Source organism: Malurus melanocephalus, unplaced genomic scaffold, assembly GCF_030028575.1.
Source record: "Malurus melanocephalus ecotype Western Australia unplaced genomic scaffold, MMel_1.1 scaffold_12, whole genome shotgun sequence".
Lineage (NCBI taxonomy): Eukaryota > Metazoa > Chordata > Aves > Passeriformes > Maluridae > Malurus > Malurus melanocephalus.
In genome coordinates this window covers 843,632-859,963 of record NW_026623244.1, presented here as the reverse complement: position 1 = coordinate 859,963, position 16,332 = coordinate 843,632, and the positions used below count along the sequence as shown (strand labels likewise).

Below are 16,332 nucleotides of genomic sequence, written 5' to 3'. Positions count from 1 at the left end.
CTTAAGACTCAAAAATATCAAGAAGTATATGGTCAAAATAAAGAATTTTACATACCAGCTCCTCACTCTCCATTTTATTTCGTCTAGCTACACAAAAACGTTTCCATACAGACTGGTGTAAGCCACTAGGCATGTTCTCAGGACTATCCAGTTCATCCATGGCTTTCATTAAAAGGGAAAGTGCTTCTTGGTAATCCTCAGGTGAGCCCCTCACATAGGGGTTAGCTGTGTCATGGAGARTTTCTGTCCCTGGGGTCCTAGTGCACACACAGGATGTACTTTGTATTTTCTCTTGCATAGAAGAAGGTCACAAACAACTAAGAATGTTTCATACTGTCAATCTCTTGCAAAAAGCACATAGATAAGACTACACAAAACAAGAATCTTGTGTTAAAACCTGATGATTATTTAGATTGCATTTAAAATCAATTTTGTGGAATCAATAAGGAAATGTAAATATTCAAAATGGCAATTGTTAGTGTGATGGGAAATTAACTATTGCTAACTATCCAATAAAAGGTGGGCAAAATAATTTAGACTTAGAATACATAGTATTCTCATTCTTGACTCCTGAGAAATATTAAAATATTAGTGTTTAAACAATGGAATTGGAGGGGATCTTACTCTGGTCGATGGCTGTAAAGTTGTAAAAGTTCATCAAGGAGACCATGAGGTAAATCAGCAAACTCCTTCATAAAACCATGTTCCAGGTTCTGGGGGTGGGGAAGAAAGCTTTCTTGTTACCGCAATATTATTTTTTTAAAGAGCATCTACTTGCCCATATCTTAGAAATACAAGATACAGTGCTTTTCCAAGCACTCCCAAACATCATGGGAAGCTGCAATATTTCATAAATTCTTCTATGCACACACTGTTCTTTACTGCTTAATTTCATTGRTCAGTGAGTTAACCAGAACTCTTGCTTACGAAAAGCATGTTCTTTTCATTATCAAGACACAACATTAACTTCTAACTTCGGAACCTCCTTGTGTTTCTGAGCATCTYACCTTCTCTTCTTCTACTGCGTCTTTATAGGGGCCTGTGTAAGCCTCAACCCCATGTTTTGCAATCAGGATTTTTCTTGCACCTTTGACCTATAGCAAAACCAAAAGATTTCAGGAATGAAACTCAACCAGCAGAAGCACTGAATGACAGATTACCCCAGTAAGACACTTGTACTGAAATCCAGATCTACTACTGTGCTGTCCTGTCCTTTGATGACTTCTAYAGGATTTGACAGGGATGGGTAAAACTCTTCAGGAGATTAGATTGGTTGATAAAACTATAAACACTTCATACTCGGTGGTGTGCTCTGCTTCCATGGTCAGCCACTCACACTCTGTCTATGCTTTYAACTGATAACGTGTCAGCATGGCCCTGGCCTGCATTGGACACCTCAGTGAAAAATGTGATGKCATTACACATTCTTTTGTGAATCTTCCCATCATAAATACATCATAAATATATCATAATTGGTACTTGGAGCTTGATACCAGGCACTAAAGAATATTACATATAGCCAACAAATAACAGTATGTCTTCTGAATTTATGAAGTTATAGCAAAGAACTCCAGATGAACCAAGCTGAGTATCTGTTAAGAAAATCAGATGTATTTATAATGTATGTCACCTGTACAAATTGAAAGAAAAATCAACGACTCTGTAAATTGTCAGAAAGTTATTTATGGCAAGATTTTGTTATGGAAAGAGCAGACTTCATATGAAACAGTACTGTAAACATTACATTACTCCTAACATCAGCTTTTTGAATGATAGCTTACTTTTTCTTTCTTCTTTTTYGTAAGGAATTTATGAAGTCCAGCTCCTCTGTTGTCTAACTCTTCATCCAACAGTAAAGCATAAGTGAGATTGAGTATTTTGAGTTCTTCCTGTGAAATGATTGTAATAAAAAAAATGTTAACATTTCTTATGCACAGAATCAGGGATGAAAAATTAATGCTTTTTGCAATACCTGGTAGATGGCCATCTGTGATTTCATTTTGTGTACAGAGAGTTTGCAGACAGTCTCATCAAATTTTTGTGTTGTTTCCTTGATGGAAGCTTCAATTTTCTGCAATTCACTTCTCAGAAACTGGGGAAGAGAAGAACAAAAGCAGCAATATTACATCTAGAGGAACAAATAATTTCTGATGTCTCTCTCCATATCTATATACATGAGATGATGAAGAATGCACAATAYGGAACTGTATAATTCAGCCAAAGGCCACAGAAATTACTTGTTTGGAAAGAGTTCTGCCAGACTACCAAGTAATTTTGTTCCAATACCACTTTGAAGAATAAATTTGATTGTATTATTTGTGTATTGCATCAGCAGCTCTGGGAATGGAACCTGAAAAACACATTTTAGAAATACTGTGAAGGAAAGTTACCTTCTTAGGATATCACAAGTTTTTGCCTGTGGTAATTGTTATAAGTGGAGACTGCCTAATTCTGTCTAAGCTAGGATTTATTTAATATGCCACATGATCTTTGATGATATTTTTTTCTTAGTTTGTCCTATGTATTAGTATTCATTTTTAGAAGTTGCTCCTGAGAAAAATCAGAAGCTTTGGAGCACTGTGAACAAACACAACTTTTCCTCATTTTAATTTACCTCTCTATACTCTTCTTTTTGTTCATTCAGTTCCTTGGYTTTTTGCTCATATTCTTCGAATGTTTTCTTTTCTTCTTCAGTCCAAAGATCCTCAGGTCTGGATGTAAAAGAAGGTGGAGGAATATCCTGGAAGTATTGAAGAAAAATATGCTTAAAGTATGAAGTGTACATCAGCACACAAACCACAGCTTGCACTAAATTTAACAAAAGGTATTTCTTAGTAAGGTACAAGCCTTAAGTCAAAATAACATGTATATTCTGTTGCTCTGGTCTGTTACTCACTGGCTTACAGGAATTCACTGCTGGATCTTATAAAATACAAGTATTTAGATCTCAAATACTAATATCAGTACAAGATTTACCACATGGGCTGTTTCAGAAGCCCAAATCTAACTACATGCTAACATAAAATTCTTAGGGGAATCCTAATTTTCCAAAACAGATCGATTTCAGAGGAGTGCTTGGGTATACCCCTACCCATTTTTTGTGGCACTCCTTCACATCTGTTCCTTCCTCTACTGCTGTGCTATCTATATTTGCTGAGATAAATGAACCACAGTGTTTTTCTGTAAGATCACAGCCATGGATGATAGACCCTTCCACCAGGAATATAGCTGTTATAATGGTAAATATATTAGATAGATGTATTGATAATACTTTAAATTATGTTCCTGCAGTATTCTACTGTGGTAGGAACAGGTATTGACAGGTAAATCATAGGCAGTAGAATCTTGTGGTCTTTTTTTCAGTATGCTCTCTTATGGAGTCTATCAGTGATAATGCAATTCTACAACTCTCCAGCTTTCTTCTGTTACTGAAGTTGGAGATATTTGCTGGTTTTCACATTGCCATAAGAGCACACAAGCTTCCTAAAGTACACGGCAGAAACACATCTCACCATTTTCAAGATGTCTTCCCTCCTGAWTTCCAGCACTCCCCCCATCATATCATCAAGAGCACGCAGTCTGTCATTGTCCTGGGAACAACCACAAAAAATACTTGAAGGTACAAAAGGAAGTGTATCAGTTGCAAGTTTTGGTGATGGTAACAAGTGTTCACCTCTAGATCACCCATATGATTATTCAGTTTGTGATTGAGTGATGCTCTTTGGGATGTGTGTTAAATATGCCAAAAGTTTCAGAGTTTTTTTCTGGTAAAGAGATGTTCATATGCCAAATAACTTACTAAAAGGTAGTTTTGGAAAGAACACATAGGCATAGGGTACTCCTGACAAGTTATGATGAAAGAAAGTGTAGTGTTACTGTCTTATTGTGCATCTTCTTTGGGGCCAGAACCATCTTAGTGTTATTACAGATGAATTTTAAAGCCAGAGGAAAGCATTACAGTGTTCTAGTGTGAGCCCTAAAGAATGGAGGTTGCTCAATCAACAAACACACATCAAGCACGAAGCTCTTGAGTAGTAGCATGAATTTGGACATGTATCTAGTTCCCAACCACCTGATACTGTATTTTAAATCAACCCTAAGCACATGTTTAAAAACTGTGAGTCTAACATCTTATCTTTTCTCCCCCCAGCTGACCTGTGTGGTTCTGATTGTACACAATAATAAGAGACAAAAGGCACATATCATTATYACCTACCAGTTTAAATTTATGTTCCCATACTACATTACTGGAATGTTTCAGTGCTGCATTAATTAATCAGAGACAAAGGCTTGTAAAAGCTTATAAAACTTCTTTAATTACCATAGCRGCAAGGAGTCTTTCCCTTTCAAGCTTAGCCAGCATTTCTATTTGCTCTTTCTCCTCTTGAGTCAAGATTTTCTCAGCTTTAATCTGAAGGAAGAAAATGAGGTTCATATCAGGGCTCTTTTCTCCAAACATAATCACATGTGGACTAAGTACCTTTGAAAAATTGTGGTCCTGGTTTTGTTTGGGATGGAGTTAATTTTCCTCCTAGTAGCTAGTACAGTGCATYCCACAGCCTTGGGATTGGTATGTTGGTGCTGASCAATTGTTTTTCATTTGCATCAGTTGTTTTTCCTGAGTTTTATTTCTTTCTTTTTTACTATTTTCCTCTTAATTTCATGTATGATTATGATTAAATTGCATTTCTTACAATTAAATTATTATTATTGTTATTATTGTTATTATTGTTATTATTAGATCTTATTTCAGCTCAGAAGCTGTTCTAATCTCAACCCATAATTTTTCTCACTTTTACCCCTCCAATCCTCTCCCTCACCATGGTGGGATGGGGGAATGAGCGAGCAGATGTGTGGTGCTTAGTTGCTGACTGGGATTAAACCATGACAAGGGTGTAATATAAATTCTTAATGCCTTCTGTATCTCTGTTCTATGACTATATTCCTCGAGATGAAAATTCTCCTTTCAAATAGCTACAAAAATGTTTAAAATATCCTAAAATACAAAGTACCATCACTTTTGTTGATACTAGTTGTGTAAATAATTCATTGAATTTATAAGTACATTACAAAGTATGCTCTAATACTTAGATTCTTAGTTTGAAACTACTTTGTTTCAAACTGCTGCTCAGAGAAAATAGAGCCAACCCTTTAACTATGGAAGCAATTCCTGAAAGCCCAGTTTGAATGTCAGGAACAAAGAATTTCTACCTAATTGATGGACATGTTGAAAATTTCTAACAGCAATAAATTCAGTTTGAATACATCTTATTAATTTCTAATTGACTTATTAAGAGTTTTCTCCCTAAAAAGGAAAGGGAAGAAAAGTAGCCAAAAACATGATTTTAAGTACACAGACACATCTGCTTTAAGGTTTTCCAGTACTGACACAATGTCTGGAAATGAGAAGAATTAGAGAACAGGATTTGAGTGGGTGAAATAGAAAGATGCATTTTTCAGTCACCTCTGAATCCTGAACGGTGAGAGCTCGCTCTGGCATCTCATCATCCGTAAGGACTGGCTCCCACACTTCCACTTGTTGGTCAAGCTGTGCCAAGATTTCTCGGATCTTCTCGTTTCTTTCTTTGACTCGTGCTATCTCCTGCTCCTTTTGTTGTACAACTACGTTAAATTCCTCATTGAAAGCAGTTTTCACTTTGTAAATGATGTCCTGGAATATTGAAAAAGGAAACAGCAGTACTGTTCAGGTCACATCCATCCATGTTTATATAYTGCTCCTCAAGCCATCGGAATCATAAATGTGTCTATTTGTGTATGTGACAGGGAGATAAACTGGTAAAGCCTTTTTTTGAAAATCATAAGGGCACAGTTCAAGCTTTGTTAAATGAAGTCTTTTTTCTTTTTTTCCTAGAAATTTTAATTCATTTTCTTCTATACATTTAGCATTTAAGGAAGAGTCTGAAAGAAACATACTGCTGCCAAAGTAATAAAAAATTAGGCTGCCCTCTATTTGCTGTTTTTGGCCTTCTTCAGCTGAAAGAAGAAGGAGCTTCACAGAAGAAAACATGTGACCTGTGAATCYAGACTGTAAATCACAGGTGCAGAGATGCAGAGCAAAGGATATACTTTYCTGATGCAACCTGCAGTTTCAATAYGCTTTCATGTGATTCTCTGACATATGTAAATAAAACGTGCCCATTAAACAAACAAACATTGGAAACTGACTTTTAAAAAAACACCTTAGACCTTATAATAATTAAAAAAGCAGATATTCTTAGTGAACAAATTCTTCTTTTAGCATAAATAATTGATCTCAACAAAGAAAAGTAGAACATTAGGAGAGTAAACCATATGTCTCTCTTACTGTGTCAGTTTACTAAAATGACCATAAAAAGGATACAGATACCCTGAAATTGGATAACCARTTTCATAAAATGTTGTTCTTCCAAACCTTAGCTGGCAACTTTCCACAGCAGTATGTGCATTTATTAGCTTTTGCCTCAGTTACTCAGAGACTGGTGCAACTTTCCATTTTTTAGTGTCAGTACATCCAAAATCTGACAGTGGCTATGACTGCTGTGAAAACCAACAGATATTAGTGTCATTGCAGTAAGACAAATTTCAGAAGAAGTCACCTTCAATAATATTATCTGATTGAGTTTCTGCTCCCTGGTGTGCAAGTCACGTTGGTGGTATAGGGTAGATGTGTCCCCACCATACTGAAAGCTCAGGCTTCCATTTAGGCAGTGAAATGCACCATCATCAACTACTTCTTCTACTGCCTTCTTCTCCTCTTCTTCCTCAGATAAAACAGCCTCAGAGTCATCCTCAAGATTTTCCTCCTGAGCCTGCATATCACAAACATGGCAATTGTGTTAAATTTGTACATGATCTAGTGGCACATGATAAAAAGAATTCCAGAGGTTACATTCTTCAATTAAGCTCAGTGATCGAAATAATACAAGAAGGAATTATCATATCTGGGGTCCATTTGTAGGTTCCCCAGCACAGTACATAGGAATACTGAAATAAGTCCAGTTATAGGCCATTAATATGAGTAAAGATGTTAAACATTTAACATGTGAGGACAGACTGAGAGWMCTGGAATTGTTTAGCCTCAGGAASGAGAAGRCTTGGGGGGTTCTTTGTCCTGTGAGGGTTGTCAAACATGAAAAGAGGTAGCCCAGAGAGGTTATGKAATCTTTCACCATGGAGATATTCCAAATCTCACTGGACACAGCCTTGTGTAAATGCCCTAGGAATGTTGGACTAAATAACTTCCAAAGGGCTCTTCTAACCTCAGCTATTCTGTAATTATTTAAGACTAATWCATTTTTAAACAACATTTCAGCTTTATTAATATTTCTAAATTTTCTGGCCAACTTCTACGGCAAGAAAATGGGCCTTAGGAATATACCTAGATAAAGAAGTTTTAAAATGCAAGCTCAGACCATCATGATCTGTACCTTAAGAGCAGCRATGTCAGCCTCCTTTAACCTAAGAGCTTCCTTCACAGTTTCCAGCTCTTCTTCACTMCGTTCCTTCAGTGGATAATTGCTCACTTCACAATCCATATGGAAGCACTGCTCAAATTTAAAATACAAAAACCCAAAGTAAGAAGTTCTTCAGAGTGCTTCTATCAGTTCATTTGTTCARTACCTGAATGCTAAACAGTTATAARGACTTCTTAGAATCAGGAATAAAATTGAGGATCAGTTAGTATGGACAATGTATTAAATACTGTTTTAAAAAATAACCTATGTGGTCTCTTTATCTATCTTTATCCACAGAATTAAACCAAAATTAGATTTCTTTTTTTTTTGTAAAATAACTTTGTCTTTCACTATCCTTGGAATAATCCAGTATCATTAGTTTGACTCATCTCCCTCTGTTTAAAGTAGTTTAAAATTTTGCCTTTATGTTCTGTGTAGCAGAAGTCATACTGACTGCACACAGAAAAATAGTATTTACTTCTCCTTTTGGCAATACTGTGTAAATATATTGYCTCAAATCAAGGAATTAAAGAGTTGCCTATTTGTTTATAAGCACCCTTTTCCACCTTAGAAAGCAAAAATCAACCAGGCTCAGATAAAATGAAGWGAATAAAAGATTTCCCTGAGCCCTGGGAAGAAATAAAGTTTTTCCCACTCCATAAGCAAATCAGAAATGTATTATTTTGACTCAGTAYCTTAAGGAATAAATAAACTACCRCAGAAAATGTCTTAGAAAGCAGAGGTTACCTTAACTGCACGTCCTTTTACACTCATAACATCCCAGCACTCATATTTGATTAAATCCTGCAAATAGCAGTAGGATAAACTCTCCATCTCAATCTTCTTCCTTGCCTTTCAAGATACAATAGAGAMAACAACCAGGATGTGGTGCAAAGTAACAAGATATTGACAATTTGCATTGAGTTATTGAAAGAAAACTAACAGATGAAATGAACTATCAATATTTCATCACCTTAGACTATCACAGCCATCTTTCCAACAACTATATTGCATAGTACTGAAGGCATCGTGTTATATGGGAAGAAAAGCATTCTAGAATTTAAGCAACATGCCCAGGGCCACAGTGTGAAATTTATAGTTTCTGGCATAAATCACATTCTGATTTGCATTATCTGTATCAGCAGTTTCACCTGCTTCAGACAGTGAATTTAAATACTTTTCTGTTTTTCTGCTTCTCAGTAGTGAACAGCAACTTTGAGATAATCCTCTSTTCTTCACTCATTTTTCTCCCTTACACTGGTAGTTTTAAAATGTTCCCTCATTCTRTCATACCATGGCCACCTCTTGTTCAGCCTCTGCTTGCACTTGTTCCTGTTCTTCTACATCGAGGTTGAACTCCCAGTGTTCAAGTTTTTCAATGTCTGGCACCTGCTCGTTRTCATACATCATTTTCTGAACCTGTTTTTTAAAAAGTAAATATAAGGAATAAAAAGTAATTTGAATGTGACAAAGGAAACGCTATTTTTAACACTGTAGAACTTGGTATCAGAGAAAATCATTTTAATTAGCTGTGCTTTTAACTGCCTTATGGGAAGAAACAAAAGGAAAAGGAGAGGACAGTATTTTCTTTAATGGAAGGTTCTTAGGCAGAAATTAGCCTGTGAAGGGACAGATAGCTTAAGGTAGAAAGGTGGTACAAAATAYTCATTTGGAGCAAAGGAAACTGAGAAGTAGACAGGAGCTCTTGGCAGTTTCAGCATTAGCCCCTGAAGAAACACATCTGTTTAATACCTGTCTGCTCAGAGTTCATGAAAAAAATGTAACTGAGCACTAGAGCTCATACCCATAAAGGAAGCGTTCTTGTAAACAAAATTGGGAAGCTGAGCCATTATGACCCTTGTAAGTAACTCACAGTTTCACGCAGCTTTTTAATTCCCATTTGCAGCTCTTCCTTTTGGTTAGCAAACCTCTGAGTCTCTTCTTTCATAACCTGACATACAACAAATGTATTGTTGAAATACAAAAAAAAAGACAAAAGAAAAAAATACTGAAGTAATCAAAAGGAACATTATAAAAATCTAAAGGAACATTATCTGTAAGGAAAAACAAAAGCTAGAGAGGTTAATAACTGAAACAGACACAATCCAAATTCAATATGATGATCCTTAGAATTGCACAAGAGAAAACAGATTGTACWACCAGGTCACATTGTAAACTGGTTGTATAACAATGGAGTTCAAAAGAAAGAAAATAATAAAGAAAGATGGAATTACAAGTGTACAAGTGCTTACAGACACATTGAACTACATAAAGCCTACTGCCAAAATTTTTTAATCCTTAGATTTTTCATTGATGCAAATTTTCATGTTTTAATTTTTCATTAAGTAATCTGCTTGGTTTCTGGTAATGATCTGTGCAACTTTGGCATTTAGAATAAAAAACTCTTTGTAAGTTTCTAAAAGGAGTGAATTTGTCAGGCATTTTTTTTTTGCCTTGTTGGTTTTTTTTTTGTTCTTGTGTAGAAGTGGTTTTCTGGTCTTTAAAGCTCCTTTTGTGCTAGGCACCTTCTCTGATGTGTTTATAACCTTGGCCTAGGATTTCTAAAAGTCTAGGTCACAATGGTTAAAGAGAGGTGMAAATGTGAGAAAAGCTTTAGAAACTAGATCCCTTTACAGCAAATACCTTGGCCCCCCAAGTGACTAAAGACCCTTGAAAACTCTGGTTTGATTAAAACTTGTTCTGTGAAAGTACCTTCTGCATTTTCTGACCTATCCATGTCATGTCATTGGTACTTCCATCTTCTTCTGTCACCTCTGCACTGGAAGATTTTGATGGTGTCTCCTGAAATTAAGGATATAAACATCTTACTCAGGTACTTAAAGAATGAAAGAGAGACGGAAATGAAATAAAAGGTGGACTCACATTAGAAACAACACCAAATTAGAGAGTGTTATGTTTTGTTACCTAACCAGTCCCCAGATGTGATCCTGCAAACCCTTGCTATTATGCAAAGYCTTTTGACTCAAACRATTGACTGTACTAATCTCTGTAATYTCTGTTTTGATTGATTTAAATGGAAAAATGTACAATTAGTAACACACAGTGTATAGCAGTAACAACACAACGGGAATGACACGTAACTTCCCATGAGGACAAACTGACTTTGAGAGTTTTCTGTGGCTGAGGAAACCAAGTGAAACTGAGGAGGTGAATGTCATCTTCCCATAAATATTCTATTTCTTTGATAGCACTCCTCCACAAATGACTATTTAAGCATATTCAGCCTATCCTCAGGGGTATTTTTCCACTTTAACAAAAGGATCAGTGTATTAAGGACATTTTTTGGCATGTACAATTTTAGGATAATGATCAAACTTCAAGAAAATACCTTGAATTTCTTTATTGGAAGTGATTTTGATGTGGATGCTAGGTCAAGCTTGCATTCTGCCATAGATTTTAAAACAGAATTTTCATCTGAAGTAGACTTGTTCAGTGCATCATCTAGAGACTGCCAGTAAAGAGCAGCTTCCTTAACTTCAGTTTCCTTTATCTCCCTGGTAAACAGAAAGGGATCCGATAAATTTTTTGTGTATTACAAAAAAGGATGAAGTATTAAATATACTTTATAACACAATTATTTTGATTTTTAAATGTCTATTCATTATTTTGTATTGTTTGAGCTCTAGAATTGCATAATTAAGTGAAGTCTCCACAGAAGTAAAAATTCTGAAAGATGGATTGCCCATATTAGAAATACTGCTCTGACCAAGTCATCTTTAATCTATGTGTCCACCTGCATTTATTTTAAAGCACAGCTGTACTTTCAAGTGTCTCTTACTCCTAATGTCTGCTAAGAGCTCTCTATAGCCACAGCAGAATTCCCATTAAAGCTGTGGTGTCTCCTTATCGCTCAGTTAAAATAGTATTCCAGGAGATTATATTCCTTACATCCCCAGGGAGCTCATTCCAGAGAGAYGATTTGAGAGTGATAAGAAGTGTCACTATTGGTGATACTTCCCAGAAGATACTCCTAATGTGTTGTGCTGCAATCAGACCCAAAGTGCAAGACTTTTCCTAAGGCCAGGTTGCCTCTAAAAATGTGAGGAATTATTTTATTTCTATCCAATTCTTCTCCTTACTTTGAGACTAAGAAAAAGGAAGTCTAGAATCACAAGCAGATGCAAAAATTAATCTATCAGGATACAAGACATGATCAATATTAGTCTGTGACTTTATACATACTTCCACTTCAGACACACCAGGGCACAATCATTTTCACCATTAACCAGGATGAAATTGCCATCCAGCGAAAATACCATGGATCTGATTCCCCCTCCTTGATATGAGTGACAATGCCTTTGTGCAAGTATATCCTAGAGAAGTCATAGAAGCAGTATCAGCAAATACATTTTTATAATGAAATATGTATTKATATTATTTYTAATATTTAATTTGTAAAAATATTTTAGTATTTCTTTAGGTTTAGATAGAAGTCAATCCAAAGTGGAAATACAAAGTATGTAAAATACTAGGATTTTTAAGTCGAAAAGGTTTTACTACACATAGAACAAGTTTGTAGTATATTGATTTTGCAGGAGATAAAGAACAGTAGCAAAATTATCTAGTCTAAGATTTACTGAAGAAGGAAGTAAATGGTTTGTAAATATTGTATTCACATTCATCATAAAAACAATTGCCTTGTATAATGCTATGTCAGTTCAGGTTCAACATAAATTTTTGTCATACATCTCTATTCAAGTGAGGAAAAGTTTACAATGAAGGAAAGTAATTTTTACACTTCTGTCTCACKTAAATCAAACAAAGCCTGTGCCCAGACGCCCACCTACCAGAGTAGAAGTATTGTAAATAAACAAAACACCATCCTTGGCTGCTGCTGCCAGCCACTGGCTGTTGGGTGATAAGCAGAGCAAACCTGATCCAAACTGATTGCTAGGAATCTTCTTTACTGATGAAAATACTGATGGATCTTCCAACTTATTCTGCCAAACAAAAGAAAAAGGTTAGCAGCAGTTCAGATGATATCTATGAAATATCTCTGCCATTTTGAGAAGATTAGTGAGAGGTTTGCGGGTTATCACATGCATCACAGTTTGAACTGTTGCTGGATTACTGAGTTCAGGAACTAGTGCCATTGCAGTGCTGCCGATTTTCTTCTCATCTCTGCAAAAGGGTCTGTATTCAGTGTGTTTGAGCCTGGAATTCTGAGCCTTTCTTGGCTCARAAAGGACTGGACATGTCAAAGAGGAAGGCTGACCTTTAGAATTCACCTTTTTACCTGACATGACTCTTAAGCTGTGGGACACCTGTGAGCTGCAGAGAGCTGCAGTTCATCAGCAGCTCATCAATGACAGTGGCTTCCTGAAGCCCTCACTACTTCACTGTGAGGCTGAGCTGGGTTTGCATCTGAGAGTCCTGAGCTCACCTKGGCTTAGTCCTGATTACTCAGCAGACTGCACAAACCCACAGCTYCAGCACAGAAGCCACCTGGGAAAGGCCTGCAAGCTGTGTGGATTTTAAGAACCAATATAATAGAACAAAGACATTGCTTTTGCCACGTTCTGAGCAAGTGGTAGGACACTGAAAGTTGATGTATGGATGGAGTAGGTATTTTGAGTGGAGAGAGGATTTCTTTAAGATAATATCCTGCTATAGTCACTTCATCTACAGCCTTTGTTTGCTGGTGTTTAATCACCACCTTACCTCTTCAGAGAGGTGGTATTTACAGATGAAAGGTGCAMAGGTGCAGTAGCCATACACAATCTTATCCTTCAATCTGACTGCTGAACTCAAAGGGTAATCCAGATCATACTGCTCCTTTTTCAGGGCACTAGTATCAAACATTCCTTGTTCGTTCACATACTTATCATTATCTAAAAATGATGATATAAAAAACAGGGAGAAAGAGGCATCACTACCACTAATGCAAGTGCTTTGTCTATCATGTAATTATGAAAATGATCCACAGCAAGGAGTGAGCATGATGTGACTTTTCAGGAAAGAGATTGGGAATTAATTAGGTTTAACACCAACTCAGTGGGTTGTGCTGATGTAGTACACGGCAGTGAAGCAGAGCAATATCTCTCCTGGCTCTAAAGAAGTACTAAAAACAGTTTAACCACAGTGATAGAACAATTAGCATACACTAATTTACTCTGCTTCTTGAGTATTACATCAACAGTGCTAATTAGTTTGCATGCAGGTTCATGCCACCACTGCCTTCATTTAAAAATTATTTTAGGCATCTCTGCCATGAGGAACACACAGCCTGGGTGGTATTGGTTAAAATGCTGCAGTTCACATCTTCAAAACAGCATTTCGTTCCTGTTGGTTCTCTAACAGGTTCTCCTGTTGAGCTTTAAAGGGACACCTGAAATTAAGACTGGCACTGACAAGGCACCTGATATAAGACTGAAATGAATACAATAACTGTAGATCTCCAGCAACTTTGGAAAGAAAGCCTCATTTCATATGTCGAAAAATAGGTACAAAAATAAGTTCATTGTGAATATTTAAAGAAAATACAAACTTTGTTTGAAAAGTAGTAAAAACTACTTTTTGAAAAGTTTGTAAAATGTAAGGCCTTTTAAAAATGAAATATAAATAACTAGAAAATCTGACAGAAGGCTTATTGCCTTAGAAAAAGATCCCATAGTTTATTTTTCAGTTCTTACCTGTTAAGATTGCTGAAGACAGATAGAAAATTTCCAGTCTTGCTCGTTGGACCTCTGCTACATTCAGAAGTACCATCACTTCAACTAAGTCATTCTTTAAGTCAGAAATTACAGAAAGATGGAGCATTTCATCTGCCAGTACTGAAGCGGGTAAGGAACACCAATGGAAATTGTTACTGAAGCATGGTAGTAACACTGTTTTTACTAAGATTTCCTGTGACACAAAATGAGACACATGTCCAGAATRCACCTCAGCTCAGGAGTGCTGCATGCACACAACTCCACTTGAGGCATTGGGTCCTGTGAATCCCTAAGCCCCAGCACCTTATTATTACATTAAATGKTCAAGGCTGAGTTTACCTCCAGCCTGAATTGTAACAATTTTGAGGCTGTTTGCTGGTAACTGGCAGAAAAAGCACCAAAAACCTCTCCTCTAACAAACCACTCAGACAATGAGAACACAATCAGGCAAATTACAAAAATTAAGGTGATATAATTCTGTTAAACCAATTAAAAAGATAAAATCATGTTCTTTATACAAAAAATTATGGTGAATATCTATGCACACAGATATGAACTGTAAGAATAATGTTTCTGGAAAAATAAATTCACAAATTTCAAATTTCTTTTTTTGTGAGTTAAAATTAATCATATTTTATTCTTCACTATCAACCAGAAAAGCTGACAATTTCAGCAGTCCCCATGTTRAAGATGTCTGTGGTAGAAATTTGTAACAGGAAATTACACACAATGGTCATAACCTAGAGTTTGTTAGTCCAAATTCCCACAAAATTCTTTAGTTCTTTGCACTGTGATCAGTTTGTCAGATAATTCACTCTTTTCCTGGTGACTTAGACATACACTGAAAGAAAGGTAATATCGGTACTTTTGCTAACTAAAATTACAGAGAAAAAAAAAAAGTAAAAACCTAAAAATAATAAAAAAACAAACGCCCCAAACCAAATCAACAAAACAAACAAAAACAAAAAGAAGACTGCCTCAGACAAAATAATTGGGAAGCATGTGTTTAGTGCTCCAAGAAAAYACACAGAATGAAGGTGAATGGCTTAGCCTGACTGGTAAGTATACTTAAAATGCAGAAAATAGTGAAAAGAAAATGTAACTAATGTTGTTACATGTATTACCTATATATCCCAACACTTGGAATAATTTTGATGGATGAGCATCTAGAATAAAGATGTATCCCTCTGTAGCTCTTGCAATGAGGAACTGGCCACTCTGATCATAACTAGGTAAAATGCAAATCCAAGTAGAAATCAGTTCAATACCATCAATAAAAAAAGAGTCAAATAATTTAACTCCTGTAAGTTGCTGACTTCATTGAGAGCATAAACATAAATTTTAGCTTCTGGGTTTGTTACTACTCCTCTTGCAAGCAGTTCAGAATACATTGGGAAAACACAGAAGTTGTTAAAATATTTTAATTTGTTATTGGTAGAATAAAACTTTCAATTTCTTTATTCAACTAATGTCATTCCTCAAGTAATAATTTGACAGTATTCCTACCTACTACATACTTACTGCAAAGACAGCACTGGAAGTTTGGAAAGAAAAATTTCATGAACAACCCGTGGAGTTTCAGCTTTGGTAACATCAAGGAAAAAGATTTGACCTCTTTGGGTCCCTACAGCAACACTGTTGGAGGAGGGACAGCAAGCCATAGAAGTTGCCTAGTTGAGAAGTAAAAGATACTTAACAGTTCAATATTTTTTTATATATGACGGTACGTGTTAGTATGCAATTCCTTTTGCTATTTAAAAATCCCTAAAATTTGAAGAGGAACCCCAAGTGTTTTATTTGAAAAAATGTGTTTTTAACAAAGTGAGTATTTTAGAGACATCATGGAAAAATTACCTACGCTTTGCAGCTACACATCAAAAGCTAATTCTGCTCTTTCCAGAAAAAAAAAAGCATCCATTATATTCACTCTCTGGATTTTCAGTGAAAGAAAGTAAACCTAAATAAAACAGTGAGTGCACTGTTGTGTTTACAGCTGTTATAGAAAGGRATTTTTTTCCTTACTATGTCAGATTTCAGGATTTGAATGCATTTTAAATCAGGACAAAGCATTAACAGTTTGAAATACTTCTATCAATTCAATTCTTAAAACCTGTTTTTTTGTATCAGTCGAGGCATTTAGCTGTTATACTCTTGAAATTTTTCTGTTACTCATTAAAAAGAAAACAAAAAAAAAAAGAAAACCA

At 35.8% G+C, this 16,332-nt stretch overlaps 1 protein-coding gene across 1 annotated transcript in view; it reads right to left on the bottom strand.

Moving 5' to 3' along the window:
• Positions 1 to 16,332, bottom strand: part of CFAP43 (cilia and flagella associated protein 43) — a 39,477-nt gene that overhangs the window by 7,248 nt on the left and 15,897 nt on the right. The window contains exons 11-32 of the mRNA XM_057379398.1: positions 15,650 to 15,798; positions 15,253 to 15,356; positions 14,108 to 14,248; positions 13,137 to 13,306; positions 12,263 to 12,415; positions 11,658 to 11,788; positions 10,804 to 10,969; positions 10,167 to 10,256; positions 9,328 to 9,405; positions 8,748 to 8,873; positions 8,202 to 8,306; positions 7,428 to 7,544; positions 6,597 to 6,809; positions 5,465 to 5,671; positions 4,322 to 4,411; positions 3,513 to 3,590; positions 2,615 to 2,740; positions 1,973 to 2,092; positions 1,782 to 1,889; positions 1,008 to 1,094; positions 625 to 713; positions 56 to 257 (exon numbers count right to left, since the gene is read on the bottom strand). Of these exons, the coding sequence (XP_057235381.1) occupies positions 56 to 257; positions 625 to 713; positions 1,008 to 1,094; positions 1,782 to 1,889; positions 1,973 to 2,092; positions 2,615 to 2,740; positions 3,513 to 3,590; positions 4,322 to 4,411; positions 5,465 to 5,671; positions 6,597 to 6,809; positions 7,428 to 7,544; positions 8,202 to 8,306; positions 8,748 to 8,873; positions 9,328 to 9,405; positions 10,167 to 10,256; positions 10,804 to 10,969; positions 11,658 to 11,788; positions 12,263 to 12,415; positions 13,137 to 13,306; positions 14,108 to 14,248; positions 15,253 to 15,356; positions 15,650 to 15,798 (2,850 nt within the window). The remainder of the gene's footprint in view (positions 1 to 55; positions 258 to 624; positions 714 to 1,007; positions 1,095 to 1,781; positions 1,890 to 1,972; positions 2,093 to 2,614; positions 2,741 to 3,512; positions 3,591 to 4,321; positions 4,412 to 5,464; positions 5,672 to 6,596; positions 6,810 to 7,427; positions 7,545 to 8,201; positions 8,307 to 8,747; positions 8,874 to 9,327; positions 9,406 to 10,166; positions 10,257 to 10,803; positions 10,970 to 11,657; positions 11,789 to 12,262; positions 12,416 to 13,136; positions 13,307 to 14,107; positions 14,249 to 15,252; positions 15,357 to 15,649; positions 15,799 to 16,332) is intronic.